We start from the raw sequence: 27,092 nt of genomic DNA on the forward strand, positions 1-27,092 counted from the left end.
TTATTACATGCTTGGGATAAGGTGGTTCTGCTCAACAACTTTTCAGATTGGCATATTTTCACGATATTTTCACGATAATTAGTATATAGCAAGTTTATATGGAGACCTAGCTTGGAATGGCAATTTTATTGTGTTTGGAGCCTGTGTGTTCATTACTAAATGTGCTGTTAACTTGTACTTGAAAACTCCACGGTGTGCTGTAATATAAGGCGCTGGTCTGCTTCATTCTTTTGCATTTAAGAATTCTTAGGAGTAGTGGTAAAAATCCTGGTCGGCACTTTACTTTGTTTTGGTAATGTTAATGTCATTGGAGGTCAATGCGGTCATGGTCACAGTTAAAATAGAATCGCTCAACAATTGGTTCGTCAAGATGGTTTCCGGTCAATAGCTTAAGTTCGAATTGACAAATTGTCACGAAACTCTGTATATAGACCACGAAGCTGGCTTGGATTGCATTTGGGCCCCTCTATACACTGTTACTAAAATGGATTAAAAACTGTTTTCTAATTAAGCTTGGAATGACATATTATCCACCAAGAATGTACATAATATGCTTTCATAAAGACCCAATTTATGACTTTTTTCACGGCCACTCAGTTTAAGACCGATGTTTATAAAAATACAACAAAATCCTTGGACAAGTTTCAATTTTATATGTTTTGAGAAAAACCCCGGATTTTACCAGAGTACATAGTACATCTACATTTACATATACATCTCCGTGTCCGTTGAAAAGGTCTTATAGTCGGTCATTAGATAAGAACACACCTGATAAAGGTCGTAACGTTCGAATGAAATTATTTCACTGTTAGTCACTGCAAACTATGAGAATATTGATACACTTTGATTGAGAACACTTTATATAACGAGTTGTATCTTTAAATTTTATGCATCGTTACTGCTAGAAACAAGCATGTCACATCAGCCCCATTTTCCATTTTCTGTAACGCAAGATTATTTACTTGTTTCAAACCCATTTGTGTTTGTTATTCTACTTCACCCATGTCATATTTACAATTTATATAGATTTTACGTGCATGTAACTCACTGTGAACTTCCATTGATTAAACCGTCACTCAGATGTTACAATTATTTTTTTTTTATTTCAAGTCCACTGTCCATGTATGAACGGTGGTCAACAGTTCTTTTATTTTTTAAGAAAAACATATGTTATAGATAAAAGCAATCCTTTTTATTGTATTATTGTAAGTATTTTCGGAAAAAGATAAAGCATAGAATCAACCTGATGGAGCAATCCAAACTATAATTTAATAAGCAAATTCGATAAATTGGTATCCCCCGCCAAATGGGGTTGTGGTGAGGAATGGCAAAGAAATTTATTCGGCAAAAAATTAAAGATGTTATCCTTAAGATAGCACAATCAAGTAAGAAGGCTGGTACGTTGGTGGTGACGGGGGTTACAACTTCACATGTTGATAAATATTCATGGAAGGTTTTAAAAATGGAATGCATGCGGGGTGCATGAATGGGGTGATGGGGGTGACAGGGTGGAGGAGCGAGGTGGGGGGGGGGGAGGGTACAACTTTGTTGATAAATATTCATGGAAGATTGAAGGTTTAAAAAAAACAAATGGAAAACAAATTGTTGGGTGGGGGTGGGGAGGGGTAGGATGTGTCACCAGGGTGCTGGGGGTGACCGACTTCGGGTACACAACTTAGTTACATTGAGTGTAGCGTTATAAACGCTTTTAAATTTTCATCGTAAAAAGTGAGTAAAACTAACTAATTCTCATGTGTTTCTGTAACATATAGTCTTTCAGTAATTAAGTTTCAATTTGAAAGCATTCTTAACAAATGCAGCATTAATATCCAGATATCTAAAAAATCTTCATTTTTTTTATTTCGAACGATCTGAAGGCCAGTGCCTTTAAGTTATCATTCTGCGAAATTGTATGTATTAAAAAAATACATGAATGATATTAAAATTATGCACATAAAAAGACCGGAATTACATCAGGTACCCAGGTAATGGATCCAGGCACACGACCATAATGCGATTCATTTCAAAGCTTGTTGAGTACATGCGTTTTAGGTTCATTGGGATTGCTTTTATATAAATATACAAAAATATGTTTGTGTTTTACATAACATGCCTTTTGTTTCCTTTGCGTATGTTAGGATTTCACCTGGCGGGGATAACTTTTATTTACACTGTCCTGTGACTTTGGAACATGGTGGCGAATAAGAGTGAGGTTAGATGCACCATAAACCGGTTTAAGCTCCCCAGCGGTGTTTTTGCTGGGAGTACCCAGCTGTGTTCATTTTTTGTTCGTTTTGTCCTGTTTGCTTTGTATGTGAGTGTGTCTGTTGGCAGGGTGCACATCTGCGTACTGTGATTTTCGTTTAGGGGGTGGGGGGGGGGGGGGCTGCGTTTTCGGAACGTGGCATTCCCTATTTGACATTTTTATCCTGTTTTTTATGTTTGTCACGACATGAGCTCCGATAGAGCAGACAATTTCTTTTCGGAAAGTTCGGTTTTCAAGCAGGGTATTTCTACGTTCCATGCAAGAATTTTATTTTCATCAGGCACAGACTAGCTAATAAATGAATGCATTTACAAATGGACTATGCTCTTCTTTATACAAAACTATCATTCTTCGACTTAACCGCCCCTGGTTTAAAGACAAACTTAATGCGGCAAAACATGTAAAACACAAGTCTGAATGGCATAAATCTAAGTTAACAATCGATCACAAATTCTACGTATACAGACACCAATAAAATCCTTATTCAGACCCGAACCGACTACTCTGTTATAGTAAAGTTATGTGACGGTGGTCACAAAAGCATATTCAAAACAACCAAAAAATGCAATAGATGCTTTATGTCCTTTATGATTCGTCGTCTATGTTATGTCCATAGAATTTTAGTGACTTTTTCATCAGTAAAATAAATTGAAAACATCAGGTCTGACGTTATCTCACATATCTCGACTATGATTGAGTAGTCTTAAATTGCACAGTGCACTGGGAAGTATTACCGTCTTGATAATTTAGCTCCTACAACAAAAGAAGAGGTAAATCAAATCACAGAAAGCTCCGACTAAATTTTGTGAACTTGATCCCTTACGAACATAACTTCTGACGAAATGTCTTGATGAACGTTTAGTGGTTGATTACAAACATTATAAACACATCAATGGAGTTAAGTTATGTATCAAAGAACTTCAAGCGTACGAGGATAAGACCTCTCATTAAGAAACTAAGTCTTGAACCAAATATTCTCAACAATTACAGTGTCCAGTATGACGTTTATTTCATAAAGCTTTGAAAAGGTAATGGATGCGCGTCTTATGTGACACTCGAGTGACAACAAACTTCATGAGGGACTGCATTCAGCATATATAAAATGTGTGACATTCAACTGAATCGAGTTGATAAAAGTTCAGAATGACATCCTACGGCCCCTCAACCAAATTTCTCTGACAGTTCTTGTGTTACTCGATCTGTCTGCTTAATTGGCCAAAACACACGAAGATAATTTGGAGCAACGGGCAAAGGATCATATAACAGTCACACTGAAAGAAATCCACCAGTGAGAGTACAAGCGTCTTACTCGCGTCTTTAAAGCTCTACATGGTAAGTCCCCTTTGTATACATAGGGTATGATAGAAGTGTGCAGACCGCTTAGAAACCTAAGACAACAAGACACGTTATCATTGGTTGTGCTAAAGACTAAAATCTTGATGTATGGCGATCGGAAGTTTACGATCACTGCTCCCAAGCTTTAGATCTCCCCACCCGTCAAGATTAGGGAAACTGGCATGCTGGTTGCTTTCAAATGCCTGCCGAAACCACACTTCTTTTTACAGCTGTTCAGCAAACTGTACATTTTTCCATATTTTAAAAAGCATAAAACAATACCAAGATTTTTGTATGTGTACATGATTAATTTGTTTTGTCTTTATTTCTTATACATATGTTTTCATGTTTTGCTAATGTAAAAATGCAGTTTCTTTTTCGTAACTATTTGTATTTCAGAAAGTATCATGTACAGCACTTTTGAACGTGTACATGTGCAAGAAAAGAGTGCTATATCAATGTGGTCTAATAAAGATTATAATAATAAAATTTAAAAAATATCAAACACTCAAAAATATTATTCTATTCATTTTACTTACCCTGTAAAAAGTCACAAAAAATACATACACATAAAAATGTGTTGTAAGAAAACGAAATGATCACCATTTATAAAAGCACAGCTATCGAGGTGCACGTACTAAAATTTTACTAGAAATAGTTAAACAGCACATTTATCAAATGTTCTTTTAGATTTTGTACGACAGCGACATTTTGTTTTTGTTAACTATCGTATTCTACCCACCTACATGTAATGGTTTGCGCTAGTTTATAAATGTTTGGGTTTTGTGGCTTTTCAGTTACGCTGCCAATGTCGGTGATCATCCATTGCAAAAATAGAAAATGTGGAAAACCCACAGGTCGTCCAACACGACATAAATGAAAATGTTGCACGCTCCATTTGATTGAGCCTGTTCATGATTGGTGGTGGAAATGCAAGCTACCGCCTACACCCTCTAGCACGGGGATTAGCAGAACTCGACATTTACACATGTTATAAGTGCCAAGTTATAATTCAGAGAAAGTCGCATGTTTTATTAAAAACGGAGGGACTAAAAGTTAATAAAACAAATCAATTAAATGTTTAAAAATGCAAAATTAAAGGACTTTCTAAGGACTATTTCGGATTTTCGGCTTTATGGTTTATTACAGACGCTGAATACTATTATTTAACTTTTCTGTCGTATTTTCTAATTATAAAGAGGATATTTGTTTGTTTAAGTGTAGGCTGGAATATCTTTCACGAATGAACATCAGATGCGATATTTTCACGAGTGGCATAGCCATAAGTGAAAGTGTAAGATATGGTGTTCATGAGTTGATGTTCATGAGTTGATCTTACATGTAAAACATTCAATTTTTTTATTTCATGTTTTGACTAGATTTATCTGTTTATGGTTTCTTTCCAGTGAACAATATATATTTCATATAATTATGCCACTCTAATATTTCGATAATTCACTGAAAACGCTTAATAAAGTAAATTCTTTTACCAAAAAAGACGTTTATTTCATATATATGATTAATGAAACACATCTTCGTATTTATTTTAAAGTGTTGGAATGCAGCGTGAATGCTCAGCTAGAGAGAACGACTGATTTCATTCTCTTTTTGTATTTTTGTGTATGTTTGGCGCTCATTACTTTTATAGCTGCCTTCTTTTACTAACTTTACTTCTGAATTTTAAAGTCTTATCCTTAATGGTGTCTTTCTTGTTTTTCTTTTTTCTGCCATGGTATTGAGTACGTACGTAAATGGCACGCTAAATGTCCAATAATTATTAATAAGTGAACCCAGGTTCGTGGTCGAAAAACTAAGATTTACGATCGATAAACTAGGTTTTCTAAACGTAAAACCAGGTTTTTCGAATACTATCCTATAGTTTCGAGTGAAAACATAAAGATAACTGGCGCAAACCATAGTTTACGTTCGTGAACCCATGTTTACAGTCGATAAACTAGGTTTCTCGATTCGGTCGTTAACCTCTGTTTAAGTGCGTGAAACCAGGTTTACGTCCGTGAACCTATGTTTACGACCGAAACTCACAGTTTTCTCCGAGAAACCTAGTTTATTGAACATGAACCTACTAAATTTATGCTCGTATACCTAAATTCACAATCGTAAACATAGTTTCACGTCCGTAAACTATGGTTCATGGTCGTAAACATAGGTTCACGACCGTAAACCCATGTTCAAGCCCGAAATTCATAGTTGATTTTATAATCCTAATATATCGACCGTAAACCATGGTTTACGTTTGATAAACTAGGTTTTTGACTGAACTACGAATTTCGGTCGTTATCCTATGTTTACGGTCATTATCCTATGTTTTCGCTCGTGAACCCCAGTTCACGCTCGTAAACTAAAGTTAACGAACGTGAACCTCTGTTTACGACCGTGAACTTGGGTTTACTGACCGTGAACCTACATTTACGAGCGTGAACTATGGTTTACGGTTCGCTCGAAAATTTACGTTAGTATTCGAAAAACCTGACTTTACGTTCGAAAAACCTGGTTTATCGATCGTTAATGTTAGTTTTCGACCGTGAACCCAGTTATTGCGTGCCATATACGTACATTGTATATGGTTTGTGAGGTTATTTTTGCAACACGTCCTCAATTTATGGAGGCGCATTGATTTACACATTGATTTACTCTTGAACGTACACCTATTCGACCGGATCTCTGTCCATATGTCCGGCCAAACTTGTGTCGTGGTTATCTCAAAAAAGAATTTTACCTAGAGTCACCACACATAGGACTTTTATTCGGCATGTGAAGTTGTGTATCTGGCGTTTAGTGTGAGATTTTATTCAGCCAGACCAGAGTTTTGGTCTTTGTCTTCGTCCAAATATGTAGCTTTTGTCGTATTAACCTAAAACAATGCTATAGATTCATGAAACATTATAGAATTGTTCTTCAACATTTAATATTTAATTTATAGAATTGCTATTCAACATGTGAAATTGTTCCCCTGGGGTTTTTATTTGGATTTCACTCTGCCAAACAAAAGTTACGGAAATAGATTTTTCAAAAATGCACATAAAAGGCATAAATGTTTGTGTCATTTGATTCTCAAAATGTGTTTGCCCTGACCTAGAGCCATGAAACCACATATGGATATTATTCAGCATGCGAAGTTGTGCATCTGGGATTTTGTTATGAGTTTCATTCCACAGGAGCCGCGTTATGGCCCTTGACAGTGTTAAAAAGTGCACTAAGAGGCCTAACTTATTGTGTCATACGTATTTCAAAATGTATTTGTCTTATAGTCAAGAAACGTTATAGGATGTTGTTAAACATGTAATATGCGCACGTCTGTCTTTAAAGAAATTACTTTTCATATTTTTACTTTATTTACCTGGCATCAATATGCCAATTCCTTTTTACAGAGTTATATATAAAGTTGATCTGTTCTTGCATTGTCAACATGTACCACATTACCGTTCAATGGATGGCCGGAAATGGGGACAACAGTGTCCTATGGACATACATTCAATTGTATAGTTATTTACATGAGCTCTACTTACAGTAGATATTTTTCGGCGCTGCAAATTAAGTTTGTGAATCAAACCCGACCTTATTATCTCCTAAACCAAAGTTTTCACTTTAAGGTTTAAGAAAAGCTTTATCCAAAGTACACACGAATTTTGTTTTAACTCCTGCAGACAAAGCTTCAAATAATATTATTATATGACGCATTTACTACACAGAAATATTACAAAATGAACTGAAACATACAAAAACTTACCAGTTTTCACTACTAGACGAGAATAATATTGTAAAACGTCATGTAAATCAATGTATAAATTTTAATGTCGCACTTGAAGACAGTCATATGAAGCTCCCTTTACTTCACAAAACTCCATATAAAGCTCGAATCATTGAAATTCAACCATATGCACTACAAAAAACAACATTTCTACACTTTTGACTTCTTGTCTTACTGCAATAAAAAGTACAGAAATATTGCTCCAAGGTATATGAGAACACGGGTGTTAATCTGTTTTGGTCCATCAATAACTCTGGAGATGTGGTCAAAAAGCTAAAAAAAAACACTTCAAATGTTCGAGTGTAAGAACTTATGACTTTTCTACTCACAATCACATAATCTTATTAAAGAAAAACTAGTAGCTTTCATTGAGAAAACATTTGCAATAGATAAATGTTAATTATCTGGCTAGCAATGAAATTAGAGCATTCTTTCCTAACAGTACATTTAAGAGATACAACCTATGGGGTTGTGGTCAGGTTTGTGAAACTCTAAGGGTTTTACTAGATAGCATATTTATCAAATTTGGCAATAAAACTTACAGACAAGTAATTGGTATCCCGATGGAAACCAACTGCGCGCCACTCAGTGCTGATTTATTCTTATACTGTTACGAACGAGATTTCATGCTTAGTTTATCCTATGAGACACAATTCGAAATTATTTAAGCTTTTAATGGAACCTCAATGCATCTTGATGATATTTTAGATATGGACAACCTTTATTTTTCATTTACCCAAAAGAGTTACAGCTTAACAAGGAATACTTCAGACTTAGAAGCATTTGTTTTTATTTAAATTTAACAATTGTGAATAATAATCTAGAAACGAAAATATATGATAAAAGGGACGGTTTAAATTTTGAAATTGTCAACTTCCCCCACCTTGATGGGATGTCCCTCAAGCAACATCATACGGTGTCTATGTTTCACAACGTATTCGTTTTGCAAGAGCTTGCTCAAAGATAGAAGATTTTAATGATAGAAACCTTCATATCACCAAGAAATTATTACAAAAAGGTTACCTTCATCATAGGCTACGGAAAGCTTTCAGTAAATTTTACTACAGATCGTCCGAACTGTTAGAAAAATACAAATTTAACCTAAAACACTTTTAAAATTTGGACTTACACACCCGGAATACTATGGAGATGTAGTTTATAAAATTCGGAAAATTAAACACAGTCCGTATAAAATTGTAAAATGTGTTAAAAGGTTTATCGAAAGAGGATTCGATGCGAACACTGTGAAACACAGTGCATGTTTAGTGACTGACTCCTCTACAGTTAATCACTACGCTTTCCTATTTGATGGTGCGATGACTAATAAGCTGTAAGACTCCATGATACTTTTCTCCTAAATCCTACAAACAATGGACAGAGGGAGTTGAATTTTGTCTGGCAGCTTTCTTAGTCGTGCCCTTAAAAGTTAGACTCTTGGTGCTCTGACTTCAGACAAGTTATTGAGTACATTGGTGTAATTATACTTTAGATTACCTTAATTCTCTGTTTTACTTAATTAATTTGGTATTTTTCGCTAATGTTAGAGCCTTTCTCAGCGGGGATTTTATTTAAATTGTGTTGTCTAACTTGTTGAAAATAGGGTAAGGGCGAGGCTGGCATTCCTTAAACGCGTTTAACCCCCGGTTTCCTTTATATCAGTTACTGACCGTTCCAAGGCGGTGCCTCTATTTTCAGCTGGTTTTCTGTCTGTCTTGTATTTTATGTTTTATGGTGTCTTGTTTGTTGTAAGCGGTTTTTTTTCTCCTACTCCTTGCTCCCCCTGTCGCCCCTCCTTTCCCCTTGCATTTGCGCTCCCCCGTTTTTGGCGTCCCATCTCCCTTTATAATGAGCTGGTTTTCGTGCCCCCACTCCTTTCATTTTGGCTACCATGGTCCTGGGGCGGTGTACGATTGTTATATCATGCTTGTTGGTGTGCGTTTGTGTGCTTGTATGTCTAAAGCGGTGCGCTGCAGTGTTCTTATATCTTACTTGTCTGTTTTTCTATGTTAGTTAGCTGGATGCGGTTGTGTGTTTATCTTTGATACATGAGTGTCTACGCTATTGTGGTTTACGAGTAACCGTGATTAAGGAACGTGGTATTCCCTTTGTAGATCCGTCCTTGTTCTACTTTCCCCTTCAACCTCCTCCCCCACCCCCTTTCTACCTCTTACCACCTCCCCCCCCCCCCTCTACCTATATGTGGCATAGGTTTATTTGTACTTGATTTTTTGTTTAGAAACAACCCGTCTGTAATATTTTTCCGTTACAGCTTCTTTTTGTTGTGGCCTACTTTGCAAATACGTTGCTCTGAGGCTGTGTTTTAGTGCTCCGTGCTTCCGAGAAATCTACTCTTACCTATTATCATTTAACAACTGCAGTAGAGTACTTCTGTGAACTATTTCAAGATCGAACCAGTGGTTAAGGATACAGGGCAACTAGTGGCGATGTTTTTGACAAATTGGAATGATTATTACAAATAATGGTATATGATGAATGAATCCAATTCCTGTAAAATTATTTCAAAATTTAACTGGCAATATTTCAAATTTCCGGATATATACATAAAGTGTAATTTACCATGCCCCTATTGGCCACGTTTTTGCAAAACGGAATAATTTGTATAATACTGGCAGAGGGTGTCCATAGCCAAGGAGCATTTCTGTGAAATGTTTGTAAAATTTGGCCAACAGCTTTGGTAGAACATGTTGATTGAAGATTTTCAATTTTTCGCTCTAGCGTCCATGTTTTGACGAATCAAAAACAATCTTCGTAAAGGACCCATTCCGCATTTTAAACAAGACGTCTCTGAATCAGTATTTTTATCAATAAATTGCGATATATTAGTATGTCCGTCGAAGTGTAAAATGGAAAATTACCGTGAACAGTGAATAACATCAGAATATTTAACAGGGTGTTGAGATTGTTTGACAGGTGATGCTATATAACCATATAGTCGTTTACACCACAGTCAGCGTATTGTATCATCTTATGAATGCTGTATAAAATGACAAAACATACAGTTTTTCACAAATTTAATTAATAAAAAAGCAAAGAACCTGCAAGATACAGAAATAAAATATACTGATGTTCTATATTTACTTACAGCAAATAAACTAAACAAATATTCCGAAAAGGACAGCACAACAAAGTAAAGGTATCCCTGGTATTTAAATGGTTACGTACATCTGCGATTTGGACAAACTGGCAATAAATTGAAATTGAAATAATCGTACATCTTGTAAATATTAAATAAAATATGGTAATTATCAACATAAAAAAGTAAAATAAAGTGTTTCCACATAATCAGTTTACAAATAGCATATGATATTAGAATAAAATGAAATATTCTTAATGTTATTTCAAAATCAAACATGTGATGTTATATTTGCGTTTATATTAAGTTAATATCTACCCTTTATATTTTACAATTTAATCTATTTAAACGCCCCAGTATGTGTTTTACACATAAATGTACTAAATGTAATTTACGAATAGAAGTCAGTACACCTCTCAGAAAATGTTCTTTTTTCCACATCTGGATGACTACATATTCGTTATTGATTGAACATGTTGCTGTTGTTGTTTTGCGTTGATATAAAGGAATGACATATCTTCCTTCACGACTTCAACATTCATTTTTCTACCTAATATGTACACGGTTGTTGATGTGAAATAATATATCAAATGAGTCTCCATCGGTCATCATATACTGACCTCAAATATTTTTAGGAATAATGGACATATAATATACCTTATGATTTACTAAAACACTCGTTCACAATTGTGGACATTTTGTTACAAGTAAAACTGTATCTTTACTATATATGTTTTCCGATAGCTCTTGTCTTAAAAAGAGTGTATAGAATAAAACAGTGTTAGTCAGTTCTTTTTATACCTGTTGCGAAGGATATGAGTCTTAATTTATATGCTCTGTTTTAATTCTTGCAGCTTTACATATTTTAAAACTGATTTCTGATTTCTGTGTTATTGACTTCCTTCTGATAGGAATCGTCTACCTGTGGTATAAATAACACTGTTACCACATGTATATATCTTAAATGTTGATCAGTATAATCATATGTTAAATATGCTTTAAACGTGTATGATTTAAAGTCTTAAAGGTTATAACTGTTATCAAATGACTATATCGTGGTTTGGCAAATAGGATAGGAAATACAATTTTGATATCATAATGTTAAAATTTTGAATAATTACAATACTTGACCAAATTCTGATTAATCAAACAAAATGTAGTGATCTGGTAAAAAAAAAACAGAATCTTTACTTTAATCAAAGCTTTGTAAATACTGGAGGACGTATATACTGAAATGTATTGACTCTGTCAGGTCCGAGATCAGCAATGTCCCTTTTCTGTTGGGACTGTTAAACTAGTAAATGGTTGTTTTTTACAATAGTGTGGCCATTTCCTTGCCAAATTTCTATGTTCACTGTGAATTTAATAACTAAATATGAACGATGCAGACTATCATGATCAGACTGCACAGATGTGCATGTAGACACATACACATATATTTTGACGTAAATTTTGTAAAAACTATTGGGCAAATATACATCAAACTATAATAACATATAAAAATCCACATATTTGTACAAAACAAACTAGTCAATTGGTAGAATTTCAAGAACGTTCTTTCACTTTTTATTTTATTATCAACTTGTGAAGTTCTGTATCCACATCCGGTCACCCCCATCGCCTACCTACCCCCACCCAACTTCTCCCCACTCTTTCTCTGTTTTAAACATTAAACCTTCCATGAATATTTATCAACATGGCAAGTTGTACCCTCCCCCACCTCGCTTCTCCAACTGGTCACCCCAATTTTTAATTTTTTTTATTTTTCCATCAATATTTATATATTTAGTATCAACATGTGACGTTTGTGCCCTAACCCGCTCACCTTCCCCCACCCCGCCAAACAAAAAATAAAAATAAAAAACCTTTTTTTATTCCTTTATTTAATTTTTCAAACCTTCTATGAATATTTATCAACATGTGAAGTTGTACCCCCCGTCACCACCCACATAACAGATTTCTTACATGACTGTGCTCTCTTAAGGATATCATTTAAGTTCAGATGTAATGAAATTATTTGCTTCATAGTAACATCCTTTCCTTAACTTTTTGCGGGATATATTTCTTTGCCATTCCCCACTACAAACCCATTCGGCGGGGGATACCACTTCATCGAATTTGCTTGTTAAATTGGATTGCTCCATCAGGTTGATTCTAAGCTTTTTCTTTTTCAGAAAATACTTACAATTATACAATAAAAAATTCCTTTTATCTACAACATAATCGTTTTTTAAAATATCAAAAACTGTTGACCACAGTTCATACATGGACAGTGGACTTGAAATAAAAAAAATAATTATAACATCTTGACTGACGGTTTAATCAGTAGAAGTTCACAGTGAGTTACATGCACGTACACTTTATATAAAATGTAATTATGACATGAATAAAGAAGAATAAGAAATAAAAATGGGTTGGAAACAAGTAAATAATATTGCGTTACAGAAAATGGAAATGACATGCTTGTTTCTAGCAGGTAACGATGCAGAAAATTTAAAGCTACAACTCGTTATATATATAAAGTGTTCTCAATCAAAATGCATCAATGTTCACATAGTTTGCTGTGACTGAAAATTGAAAATGATTGCATTTGAACTTACGACCTGCAAGTTATCAGGTGTGTTCTTATCTAATGACCGACTATTCAAAATTTTGCCATATGTTTGCTTCAGTGCTAAACTGTTGTAACCGCATATAGATAAAGAGGAGAGTTTGTGGTTTTCAACAATGGCAGCGATATCTCTACTCAGCAGTCAATGTGTGCTATTTTTTGAATTCTCTAGCTATATAAGAAGCAGACACGTACCACATACGTACTATTACTGTCTGAACTATGACTTTAGGTAGGTTAGTCTCTTAATAGTTTGAAAGAGAATTATTCCATTCTTTGATGTATAAATTATATTTATACTTCAGTTTAACATTCAAACTCTTCAATGAAATACAATTCTGTTTCAGATATCATATACCTTAAAGTCGTTGTTGCAGTGGTATTTCTACCATTGTTTGCACGTAAGTACCATAATTGAGCCGTGCCATGAGAAAACCAACATAGTGGGTTTGCGACCAGCATAGATCCAGACCAGCCTGCGCATCCGCGCAGTCTGGTCAGGATCCATGCTGTTCGCTAACAGTTCCTCCAATTCCAATAGGCTTTAAAAGCGAACAGCATGGAGCCTGACCAGACTGCGCGGATGCGCAGGCTGGTCTGGATCCATGCTGGTCGCACACTCACTATGTTGGTTTTCTCATGGCGCGGCTCATATGTAGTAAATGTGTGTAAAGGTAAGTGATTAAAAAATATGAATTTCAATTTTTTTTTTGAAAACCATTAACAATGGTTTTCACAATTTATTCTTATCATTGATTCAGTCATGACAGATACGATTTCTACGTTTATAAGTGTAACGACTAGTGTTAGAAAACATTGTTCAGTTATGGTGCTGTATTTCTTGTTATGTGTTAGTTGTTATATTGATTTTTATCCTACCTTCATGCGAAAAAAGGGCAAAACGTAGGGGTAGAATAAATTTTGCTTTCTGAGGCTGTGTTTTAGGTGCTCTGTGCTTCCGAGAAATCTACCCTTACCTTTTATCTTTCTTAGGTCAGTGACTAAATAAACTTTTACCGGACATCTTTTTGGATTTTTTTTAAACGACGAATAACTTCTAAATGACAAATTTATACAATTATTTTTGTAAACGCGCTTTTGTTAGGTAAGTGAGACCATGTCACTTATGTATAGCGTATGCATACCTTATTTGCAATTACCACAAAAAGTTTTTATAACGGAAACGCTCGGAGAAACGGAAAATGACTTATCTATAGCGTATGTTCAAGATTTTAGCTTTCAGCACTTACATCAAGGAATATTGCCTCTGGGATGGAATGTTGTTGAATAAAATCATCGAGGAAACGGTTGCCTATTTTTTTCTGTCAAGCGGCGTTATGACCTGTGTTTTAAGTCAAGTCTAACGGTTGCTTTGCGAAAATGGGTTTCCAACTTCGGGAGAGAGTTTCTAAAAAACAGCTTCCTACTTAATCCTCTATGTTTGTATATTTGTAAAATTGTTACAATTGTAACTATATCGATAAATACTGTTTAAACCAACTGAACTTCGGATAACACTTCACTTGGCAGCAAACTAGAATTATTCATTCATGTCCAGCAGGGCAGAGAGGTCGGGTGCAAAACACAAGGTTAGCCTTTGTTTTTCCGCTTTTATTATATAATATTTTGGATTTTAAAGACCTATTTCAATGCAGTATGTGTGTAATTTGGAGTGCGTATTAATTTTTAAATGCAAGGAAGACACAGATCTAGTTGGTAGTAAATTTTGAATATTTTAATAAAAAAAATGAATTTAGATCAGAGGGTAGGATAAATAGAATATTTGTTTACTGTCTTATAAATTTAAATTTATTAAGTTTGTCTACGAACAAAATAAAAGTCTCGGCTACAGCCTCGACTTTTATATTTTCTTCAACTCACTTAATAAATTTAAATTTATAAGACAGTAACCGTATATGCTATATTTACTAATTTCTTTTAACAGGGGGCTTCTTAATGGATGGCAATATTACTACAAATTCACCAGCTGTAGGTATGTGAAACATGTTTTCATTGACTGCCTCAACATGCTTCTAAACTCGTTCTTCTTAAAATTGTTCTTTATAGGTGTCGTTAGTAACTTTTAAATAAGAAAGAACTAAATAATTTATTTTATCAGATTGAAAAGTTAGTTTTGCATTACTTATATCCTTTTTATTGTTATTGGGTTTCGAGCCACACCGACATCGTGGTGGAGAAAGATCCAAGGTTTCTTTCAAGATATTATTTCAGGCACGAACTCACATCAGTGTGGGGCAAGTCACTCTAAGCCAGCGACTTTAACTGCTTGGCCACATCATCCGCCTAAATGTTTTGAACGTGTTCATCTCGATGATATTTATATACGCAGATAAATAAATTGTTACCTTGAGAACTTATGTATCTCATAATGGTCATGTAAATTGTGTAATACGTATTGTGAGAATAAATTTATTCTTCGCTATCACTCCTCACTCAATTCTTTTAAATTGGTAGAAAAATATATACACGTATTTTATTCAATTAAGGGATTACTACAGACTCTGTGAAGAAAAATGGAACAACGAAATTAGTCGATGCAGGTATAAATGGTGTGTAATAAAATTGATTTTCAATTGAAAACAGTAGTTCGTATATTTTTATTAAAATATTATTAAAGAATCAATAATTACGTTAGTCAATAAAATAAAGGCAGGAGTTAGAATGCGTAATATTTAAATCGTGAGTGAGTATATAGTATAACCTGACAAAATCATTAGAACATATTTATAATTTCGATTCTAACCACGGAACTATTTTGCATTATACAACATGTACGTCGTGCGCGTCATATGATGTTACAACTTGCGCACCATGGTTGGAAATGCATTGTATTGATAACGGGATTTTCAGATATTTGGTTCTCTAATTCTGTAACAACTGTTAACATTTTGTTCGTAATTACATCTTAGGCCTGATGTAAAAAAAAATAGCAAAGGTTTATGAAGTCAAAATACTAAAAATAGTACACATGACGTTTCACGGCACTTGAGTACCCAAATACACACACAAAAAGGTAACAATAAGCTTAAATGCGAAAACACTGATGTCTGGATGATGGAAACATGGATCATAAGTGTTTTTACTGTTAAAGTAATTGACATTTATTGTGTCTGTATTAACAGCAGTGGAGAAAATGTAAAATGCATGGCCAGACATAATTAACTGGCACTGATGTTGAACTGGCAACTTGTCGGTAGACCGACAATGTATTTTTCCATGGTGAAAATTGCTTCTTATTTGCAATAGCTGCGGATCCTGTTGTAATGTAACTTACAACTATTTAACTTCCAATACCAGCAAAAAGTGGGACAACTGGTTAATTATTACATCGGCTGCAGTGTCGTCACGTTATGCGGCAATTATCTGTGTGCTTAACAACGTTGACGCATATTGTAAGTTTTGTTTTGCATCAGCACAAATATTTCAATGAATTTTAGTATGAAGTCCAGATAGCATAAATTTTTATTTTTTCATTCGATCTTCCTTTTTCTGCAGTATCTTAAACAACATTAAACGGGAAATAAAATGTTTTTAAAGAAACTATTTCAAAGTCTGTGTCTTTCAGTTCCAACAAGAATGCCAGCCATTGTAAATGGGGGTCATACACCCAGCACGATAGCTACAGGTGATTATCTATCAGTCAATAAACAGAGTGATCAATAATATCTGACACTAGTTCATATGTCTGTGTTAGCTGTAAATACTTCAGCCTTTTACAGGTAAACAGTCATGGTTGATACACAATGTTTGTTTTATATGTATCATACATCTATTGAGCTTTTGGTATATATTCAAAATATGTTGTGTATTAGACTAGTCTATAGACTTACAACAAAGGTTGATTGCTAAAAATAAGAAATGCAATTTGAGATAATTCTGTGAAATTTGTGATCAACGTAAATATATAAAACTTATATATTTAAGAGCGTGCGCTGTATTCGAAGCTAGGGTATGCTGAATAAACGACATCCAAATCATATAATATTTTTTCTTTATTGAAGAGTATTTCGAAAAGAGTGTAACATTAACTCGTAATATAATTGCTGTAAAATCATACCAGATAACGGGTTCGGCATTTATTGGTAACATATTGCTGTAAAATCACACTAGATAACGAAAGTGCATGCTAGTGTCTATGACGTTCCTACGTGAGTACCAGCTTCTGTAAACGTGGACATAAAATACAGCAAAATAAATACAATTGAACACGACTTTTTATTGCACATGTTAAACATACGAGGTAGGTAACGACTAGCATACCACAAAGAAACAAGTGAAATATACAAATAGGGGTATTGGCGAGTAGTGGCGAGTAGTTGAGATAGTATTTAGGAGAGAACTATCTTAGCAATGATGTAACTACACAAAATTTGTTTTAGATAAATGCTCACCACTTTATTATACGCTCGAGGGGTGCCTGTCTGCCCGCCCGTCTGTTAGCAATTTCGTTTCCGCTCTGTAATTCTTGAACTCCTTGCAGAATTTCGAAGAAACTTGACACAAATGTTCACCACATCGAGACGACTTGCAGAACGCATGTTTCGGATGGCTCGCCTCAAAGTCAAGGTCACACTTAGGAGTCAAATGTCGGGTGTATATTGCTCCGCATAGCGGTGCTCCTGTTTACCTTGCGAAAACAGTGTTGCAACAATTTGGTTCGTTAGTCGATTAAAATGAACTCTTTACTGAGAAAGAGATTCACGATATGATCGAACAAATAGAACGATGCCTCATTTGACACTTGTAATTGTTGATTTATAGATCAATTGGTTAAATCCTGACATAACAATTTTAACTGCCTTTTCTATATTACCAATTTTCAGTTCCTGTGAATGTGCCGGTGACATTATACACACATAGCCCGTCTACGATAGCACCAATTGGTAATTAAATCGTTCATAAATGCATGGCATTATTTACAAAATGTTTAAGTATATATTAATGCTTAAAATTGATCAATGTATGATTTATGAATTTGTGAATATTTTGTCATTAAATTTTGGGCAAATTTGTCTCGATTTGTCCTATTTGTTTGTTTGAACCTTAATAAATGTATATAAATGACACACCATGACTTATATCAAATCATTGTTTCCTGTAAGTTGAAATATAGGTGTTTCGTTTTTTGCAATATGTAAGCTTATATGCAACTAATATATTTTCAAGTATGTGAAGATACAATAGATTCCTGCAGTCAATACGGAAGAACACCATGCACCGAGAAGATTTACGAGGCCTGGGCAAAAGCACACTGTGCTCTACATTGTGGATTTTGTGCACCACCAAGTATATCTATAATATCATTTTTGACAGATATATGTATACGTTTTTTAAAAGACAATTTTGACCTTTAATAACCATTTCAAACGGGGTTAAAGTCTAAATACCGGCACGATTTTCTCCAGAGCAATTTTAAACATAAACAGAAAATAATATATTTTCTAGGATTTAAGACAGAATTTTTGCTGGAGTTGTATTACCTTGCAAGAGAATGACTTTTTACACAACATTGAGGTAAATTAATTTTACATACATAGTTCCAGCGAACCAGTTTTGTAAGAATAAACTATCAAACTGTGCCGAATACGATTCTGGTAATCTTTGTTCTGATGACACATTTTACACATGGGCGTATGACAACTGCAAAGGATATTGCAAATTTGATATCTGTAATGGTAAGTTTGATATATGCAACCGTATGCTTTATATCTGCAAATGTAAATTTGATATTTTCAATGGTAATGTTGATTTCTACAATGGTACATTTGATATCTGCAACAGTAAATTTGATATCTGCAATGGTAAAGTTGATTTCTGCAACGGTGTGATATCTGTAATGACAGACTTGATATTTGTAATGTTGAATTTCCTTACAAGACTGAAAGTATAAGTCGTTCAGTATATGCTTGCTGGGAGACTGTATCTGCCCATATATATATGTCATGCTATATTATGCATTTTGAAGATATCAGGAAAATAAGTAGGTCGAAAAAATTTAATGAAGTCTGTAACAAAACTGTATTTGTACTTCGATGCATTGGACTAAAACGATGAAATCATTAATGTTACAGATAGTTGGTGTGAAGACAGTAAAGGTGCAAACTGCCCACTTCTTGACTCAGCACTCAACCTTTGCTCAGACATTCCAAAAGCTAAAAGCATCTGTAGGAAATACTGCAATCTATGCAATGTCAGTAAGTGTAATTATCAAATCCTACAAATTTCTTTTTCAATATAATATCTAAGGTTACAGACTAAGTGTACTTTGTAGGTCACTAGAAATGGTCCAGAAAATCAAAAGTAAAATTTGGCTCCCTTGATTTTCCTGAAAATAAGGACTACCAAGGGCAACACTTTTCTTAAAATTCTTCAACTGAATGCTCTTACCCAAACATCTATGAGGAATCCACGTTATAAATGAGGTCTATATGCAACAAATGGTAAGCTTACCCAGGCTCCCTTCTTTTTCTGGAAATCCTATGGAATTCTCTTTCAGCCGAGCTTAATATGCTGGTACCTTCTCTTGAATAATTCAGACAGGATGCGACCACACTTGGAAACAATGACTGTGAACTCTTCTAACTGTATATTTTCTTGTTTGAAACAACACTGTCAGCTATGATTTCAAATGTCTTGCAAATTCGTGATCCTATAAATTTCATCTTTTATCTTTCTCGCACAGAGGCACACCTGCACTTAACACATGAAAGAGTGATGCGGTTTAAATAAAAAAGCAGATAGTTACTTCTATCGGGTCATATATTATCTTGTCTACATTTATTTGTATATTCGCGAAAATAATCTTCGTTATTGCTTAATTGCTTACGATTTTGGATAAAAAGTTTCCGTAGGTGTTACAATTTTTGCGATATATAACTACATACTAGCGGACATATTCCATATTATTAATGATCAAACGTCAGAACTAGGTAACCTACTAGTAGAAGAAATATATCATCTACCATGCAGATATATGTTTAAATGAATAAAACTATGAAATAACAATAAAATCGTATGAAAATACTACCATTGCATACCTAGCAGTGCTTAGAGAAATGGACATGTACTAGAAATTTACCAAGTGCAAAAGAGAAAACATTTGAATGACACAAACTTCACTTCATAAAAGAATTTAGAACTGCACTGTCTTTTGTCATGGGGTTGTATTGAGCATGCATGTTAACAACGAATATGAACATGAATTCTTTTTTACCCAGCTGACGGAAAGTGGTGTTCATGGGGTCCTTGGAACAGCTGTGACGTCACATGCGGGAATGGAACTCGAACAAGAACAAGACAATGCGCTTGTCCTATGCCTCAAAATGGAGGCAGTGATTGTGTTGGTGATTACGAAAACTCAGTGACGTGTTCACTAGACCGCTGTCCAGGTTGGATGTATACTTATTCTAATATATAGTTTTGTGAACAAACTTACATCTGTTTTTTTTTCTTTTATAAATTTTGTCTAAATGACTTTAAATTTCCTACGTTTTTTTTTCTAATATTGTTATAGCCTTCATGGAATCCAAGGACAAGGGTCACTTAAGTCTTATATATTATTACTAAGCCTACACAATTTAGAAAAAAGCAGATTGATTAGAATTGAACACTGTTTGCTACAGGAATTTTACGTTTTTAAAAAAATTATTTTTAGCAAAAAATGTCTCTGAACTTGATTGGCATTTGTTTGCCATGTGATATCTATTTACAATTTTGACAGTTGCGCAGTATGTTAGATTATAACTGTGATAAGTTTCATTAAAATCTAAGTATTAGAAATCTATTTGCGAAAATGTCATCAAAATTGCGATTTCCCCATAGACTTCCATTATGAAAAACTTGTGCGGGGTCCAAGTTTTGTTTTAAATCAATCTAAAAAAATCAAGCATACGACCCTAATTTTTTATTTGCCCAATTTTCTGAGTAAAGTCAGAAGTTTTGAAAAATTAGGGTTTAATGAAATTGCACATAGTAGAAAAAAATTGATCCGAACGTACAGAACTACCTTAGCAAGGGTTCTTCCCAAATATTAAAGGTTTGTGTTTGTAATTTAAAAGTGCATGGTGGCTGGAGCACGTGGTCTGACTGGGGTACCTGCAGTACATCTTGTGGGATAGGATTAAGAAGACGAGACAGGCACTGTAATAATCCCTACCCATCATTGTATGGAGATCACTGTTTCGGTGAAAACATAAACTATGATGTTTGTGCGGATGATATGTGCACAAGTAAATAACTTTGTCCTAACAATGCTAAGTATTTTTTTAAAACTCCCATAGAAGAAAATAATAAGGGAAGTTTTTAAAAATCATTTTAACGCAACTGCTTGTTTTACAAAACCGATGCGATTCCAAAACAAAAACAAAGAAGGTGGATGCAGCAATGATACAGTCTAGATACTCCTCGAAGTATTTCGTAATCGCTAAAAAACCAACTTTTTTTCAATAGTTGTTAATATCGAATTTTATGGAGTTTTCTACTTATACACAATTTAGCAATTAATTCTAATTACGTCAGTGGTATTTAAGCTGAAGGTTTCACAGTAGTTTTATCAAATATAATTTCATTCGAATGTGAAAAAATGATCATGTTTAAAATCTGTACTGTATCTGCAAGGCGGTAAATGGACAGAATGGGGAGAATGGGATGCCTGTAGTGTAACATGTGACGTTGGTCTGAGAAGAAGAGAACGTAACTGCACTGTGTCAAATGTACTTCTTCAAACATGCACCGGAGATTCGTTTGAAATTGAAATATGTACTACCACTGCCTGTCCAGGTAACTGTATCTTAAACAATGTCTTTGCGTTTATTCATGTTAACTTCGCGTTTTAGAACATTCAATGATATGCTTAATAACAATACTATGATACTAAGATTTTTACTTAACACTTACTAGTAGCAACAGTTACTAGAAATACTCTGATGCATTTAGTTAACGCAAAAAATACATAATTACTAGTTATAATAACTCGTCTGGGCTGTTTTTGTTGAAATACTGTTGTATATATGCACAATGCTTTGCTGTTATCTTTTAACACAAAATAAACGTGTATTGACCTAAATTGACCATAGAATTGAAGGAATATCAAATTGTGCTGTCCTCGCAAATGTTTCTAAATCATTACCTTAACCTATATAAAAAGCAAAAAACTTTTAGTTGGATGTAAGAGGAATAACGATTTATTAATATTTCCGCAGCATATGTACGCTTAGTAAATGGAACACATAGGTACGAAGGAAGACTGGAAGTGAAGCACAATGGAGAATGGGGAACTGTCTGTGATGATGGATTTGGCAAAGAAGAAGCTCGAGTAGTTTGCAGAATGTTAAACTTACCTTGGTAAATACAGGGTCTGTTTCGTAAACCCGTAATAAATATATTGATGGAAGCATGTTTAATAAAGTTCGAGAATGGTTAGGTCCAGTTGCCTAATTAAGGACAATTACTTTGGCAGTTCTTTTTACTTCAAATGGTCATACATGTATCAATACCGTGCAGCTTTGCAATAACATTGTGACTGTTTTATTAATTTTTCGTTTGAAGAATAAAGGAACATGCTGTGTTTGGTGCTACAAAACCCACTAATAGTAATAGTAATAGTGCCATTTCTGATAAAGTTCAGTAGTACTAAAGCAATACTTAAGAATTGTGATCTTAAGTGTGACAATACAGAACATTGTACAATTGGTGTAGAAAACGTTTTCATTATTTAAACCTACGTATAAAGTTATTTTTCTGTACCTTTTTTTCTCTTTCAATCAGTGATTCGCTATTTGTATCGCATGACCGTCTAACATATTCCTGTACTTGATATAATATATTCCGTAATGGACGATGCAGCAACTTCGAATCTCTCGTATCCATTCAAACAACATACTAGACGAGCTGATACACAGACATTAGGATGTTGGGACCACCCCAACACACTTCTCCTCCACATCTGCCATCTGTAAGCCAATATCATTTAGCATTTTAAAACGAACTATACATAGTTGGAGATCATTTTGGAAACTTTGAAATTGACGAATGAAACAAGACCTTGCGCTGGATACACGTTCTGTATCGCACTTGCCTCTGGTATCAAAATTAAAACATAACTTGCCTCGTGTAATAATTTTCCGGTTCAATGAAGATGAAAACTACAAGTTTTGGTACACGGTTCCGCCAGTTTATGACATATATAAAGCAGGTATCCATTCGCATAGTTCCACAAAAGAAAAATTGATTGATTTATGAAAAATATCGATTTCTCATCGAAACCCGAATATCAGTCGTCAGTCATTTGACGGAATGATTCATCGATACCGCGAATAGGTGCTAATGTAAAAGATGAATCAACTATTGTTTCTTATTGTAAATTTTACACTTTCCTATCTTGTAACATAAAGAGCAGTGATGGTAAAATATGTATTTTTAAAATATGATGAAATTGTAACAAAACTTTGTCTATGCTCTCCGCCTATGCTCAGTTCGTTTTAAAGTGCTACATTACATCGACTAACAGTTGTCAAGGATGGAAAAAGAAAGGCGAAAGGGGTGAGGCATCCCTTACCTCCACTATTTAAGGTCGAATGTGTATATCGCTGTATTGTACAGGTCCGTGTTAAATAACCTCATATACAATGTAATTGTATTTGATAAGATTCAAAAGGAAATGACGAGTTTCAAGAACAGAGCCTCTCTACAGTATTGGCTGTGTATATAATGGATGTGTACATATACATAAACAAAGGAAAAGAGATATGCATGTACAACGATGCCAGTCACGAGTATAAATGCATGAAGAGACTGCTTGGGTCTTTAAATTATGTTTTGGATTATTTCTATTTTTTCTGACACCTTGTATAGGCTGGTTAGGTATACACACCATACGTTCGTTTCTAAAATATATGTTACTTTGAGTTATTTTATAAGCGAAAGTTAAAGTACATAAAATAATTATATAGCGCGTAGATATTGTATTATTTTGCATATTGTTATATTCTCTTTTTCATCATAAATAACCTCAGTTGTAGATCCTCAAAGAAAAGACTTGGCTGTCGATAGTGTAAAAACGACAATTTATGACGAATTTCCTAAGGTATTTGTTTTTAGTCGTTTCTACTACATAGACTAACTGTGTTCTGCGATTCTTCACGTAACCGACCGCATCTGTATAACTTCTCTTCTGAAAGCAGAAAAATGAAGGAATGTCCAAGACTTTATCTCGTTCGTTAATCTATGACGGATAAGATATCAGATATCTCCACTACACTTGTCAAAAATATATTTATTAATTTAAGACGATAAGATGGTTAAATTTCTTTTTCATGTCAGGAGTGGTGCACACGTTTACTCTAGAGCACAGTTTGGACGAGGGTCATTGCCAATGCTATTGGACGACGTAGTGTGTACCGGCTCGGAGATGAACCTGATTGATTGTTCCCATCGATCTTGGGGTACAAATAATTGTAGTCAAGCCGAGAATGTTGGAGTATCGTGTCAGCCATGTAGGAATTTTAATGACATTTTTCATGTTTTATTAAGTTCCCTACTACGAATTATCAAACAATAAAAGGAAAACAATTAAAGGGTTTTGATACTTGAATATTTGAACACGATGAATGTTTATGTTTATATATTTTTCTACCTTTGATACCTAATATGTCATATTTCTAAAATTAGTGAAAATATGTACATTCGAATATATAGATACAGCTATATTTATTACAGACTTGCCCAATCTTGTTATTTGAAGCTTGAATTCAGATTGGAATTTTGTCTAACATTCCACATTTCATACAACAGGATCAGTAACTATGCACAGTAGTTACATAAGTATAGCTGAGGTTTTCTAAGTTAAGATGAAAAGGTTACAGTTTTTAGAGAATGTTTTGAGACTGTTTTCAGAATGTGCTCCATGCTTCCATCAAAAAGCTGAACGATTCTGATTTGGAACAAACTAATTATCTTTCATACATTTTAAAAAAGATCTGCACATTCGTCTTGTTGGAGGCAGCACTTCCCACAGAGGACGCGTGGAGGTGTCTATAGACGGTAGCAATTGGGGTACAGTGTGTGACGATGGATTCAATAACAACGCCGCTAAAGTTGTGTGCAGAATGTTAGGCTATCCAACGTAGGTTGATATTTACATTTCTGTACATAAGTGACGTGTTGCATTTCTCTTTTAATTCTAAGTAGACATTTAATAGTTTCGGAATAGCAAATCCACCTTTTTAAGTTTTTGAAACCTCAGTTTACAAAATTTTAATATAATATCTGTTAAAATTGACTTATTTAATGCAACATTTTTAACTATGAACCATGAATTCGGCTAAGATCTGATGACACAGTAATATTCACATCAATACAATTGATTGCAACTGCAGTAATATATATATATAGAGAGAGATCATGATAATGTCTAGTTAAAGTTTCGAAAATATGTACAGGGAAAACTCTTTTCTGTATAGCTGTTTGTTGAAATATGTATTTTTATCTCTAATTTCAAACAAGAATCGTGGTTCGACACAGATTTACATAGAAACAAATATCTAACATATTAAACCTGGTGCATTCTCCGCTTCAGACTAAAAAAATGAACTGAAATTTGAAAAAGAACTGAAAATTTCCAGTAGAGAAATTTATACCATTTAGATCGTCTGTCAAAAAAGTGGGGAACTTTGGAAGCGACAGCCGAACCATTTTATGTTTTATGTGGATTTGTTACGTCTTTTTATGCAATTGCACTACAGTTTATCAGATGTTTAAAAGTGCATGCAACATCGAAATCAAGGTTATCAGAAGTGAATAAAGGGGAAAATGTAAATGGGAAAAATTAGTTAATAAGCCTTCAAAACCCAGGGAGGTTTTAGCTTGTTTTTGTGCGAGCAGTTGTAAATGCATTGGCAAGCTGAGGATCAACTTCCGCAATATAGAGACCCAAAAGGACTCTTTATAAATGGAAGTTGTGTCCTTTTTAAATGTAATTGTTCAATGGCATATCACAGATATTTCAGTCTCAGTTATGCTGAATGTTATCATAGAAAATTGACCGCTGACTAGCTTTAGTACGAAACTAACCTTGTAATATACTATGTACCTTTATATGCATCCACGACTAGACATTTTTTTACTTTTAGATCAAATGCACGATATAACACCAGCATCAGTCAAGGCACTGGACCAACATATCTTGATCAAGTCGTTTGTACTGGCTCAGAGACATCCTTGCTCTTGTGTAAACACAACTTATGGGGTGATGAAGACTGTGGTCACAATGAAGATGTCGGAGTTGTGTGTGCTTAAAAACTGACATACAATTTTAATTTCATTTTAATTCAATTATTACTGATTTATCAAAAAAGAAGCATTGCTCCCTAAAATAACTTGTTTTTAATGATATTGCGCTAACACTTACATTTATATATTCATGATAACAGTACTTTACATTTTATTTAAACTTTACTGACAAGTTGATATACAAAACAAATTTGTTAACAAAGTCATATAATCGGAAGACATTACACTCGCAAGTTACTATATTGTATTCTCGTAATAGATGATTTTCTCTCGGTTCGTTCTTTAGTTTCGGAAGTAAGATTTCGCGCATGCGTACTCTACGTAGGACAAAAAGACATGACCACAGAATGTGAACTACATTAAAGTTATATCAAATTTCAATCAGTTGGGTCAATATGACTCTGTATTGTAATATATTATCTACGGAAAGTGTAACATCCCAACTCTTAAAGACCTTAAACTAATAAAGAGTGCAATGAATTCTTTATACCAGTTGCGTTCTAAATACCAATGAGAATTTTGACCTTGTTTGGGCCGCATGTTTAAACCACGTATTTCTCAAATGTCTTTCTCACAAGAAATAAAAAGATATTGCACAATCCTGTCCAGGTCATATTTTGCTATAATTCTGCCTCAAGACATTAGCGATCAAAAGTTTTGGAAATGAATATTCTTGGCAGGACCATTTTCTGTTTTCCATTTTGACTCT

General features: G+C 34.3%; 1 protein-coding gene across 2 annotated transcripts; it reads left to right on the forward strand.

Moving 5' to 3' along the window:
* Nucleotides 1–13,170: 13,170 nt before the first annotated feature.
* Nucleotides 13,171–26,853, forward strand: LOC123534873 (neurotrypsin-like). Of its 2 annotated transcripts, XM_053519608.1 has the most exons (16): nucleotides 13,171–13,307; nucleotides 13,423–13,476; nucleotides 15,021–15,068; nucleotides 15,583–15,645; nucleotides 16,662–16,721; nucleotides 17,920–17,979; nucleotides 18,263–18,382; nucleotides 18,634–18,771; nucleotides 19,168–19,290; nucleotides 20,314–20,484; nucleotides 21,154–21,324; nucleotides 21,713–21,874; nucleotides 22,297–22,438; nucleotides 24,416–24,588; nucleotides 25,070–25,217; nucleotides 26,224–26,853. In XM_053519608.1, the coding sequence occupies exons 1-16, from the start codon at nucleotides 13,298–13,300 to the stop codon at nucleotides 26,387–26,389; spliced, it is 1,809 nt and encodes a 602-aa protein (XP_053375583.1). In that variant the 5' UTR covers nucleotides 13,171–13,297; the 3' UTR covers nucleotides 26,390–26,853. The 2 variants fall into 2 exon arrangements, with proteins under 2 accessions (XP_053375583.1, XP_053375584.1); XM_053519609.1 differs by lacking the exon at nucleotides 15,583–15,645.
* Nucleotides 26,854–27,092: the final 239 nt, after the last annotated feature.

Source organism: Mercenaria mercenaria, chromosome 12 (genome assembly GCF_021730395.1).
Source record: "Mercenaria mercenaria strain notata chromosome 12, MADL_Memer_1, whole genome shotgun sequence".
Taxonomy (NCBI): Eukaryota; Metazoa; Mollusca; class Bivalvia; order Venerida; family Veneridae; genus Mercenaria; species Mercenaria mercenaria.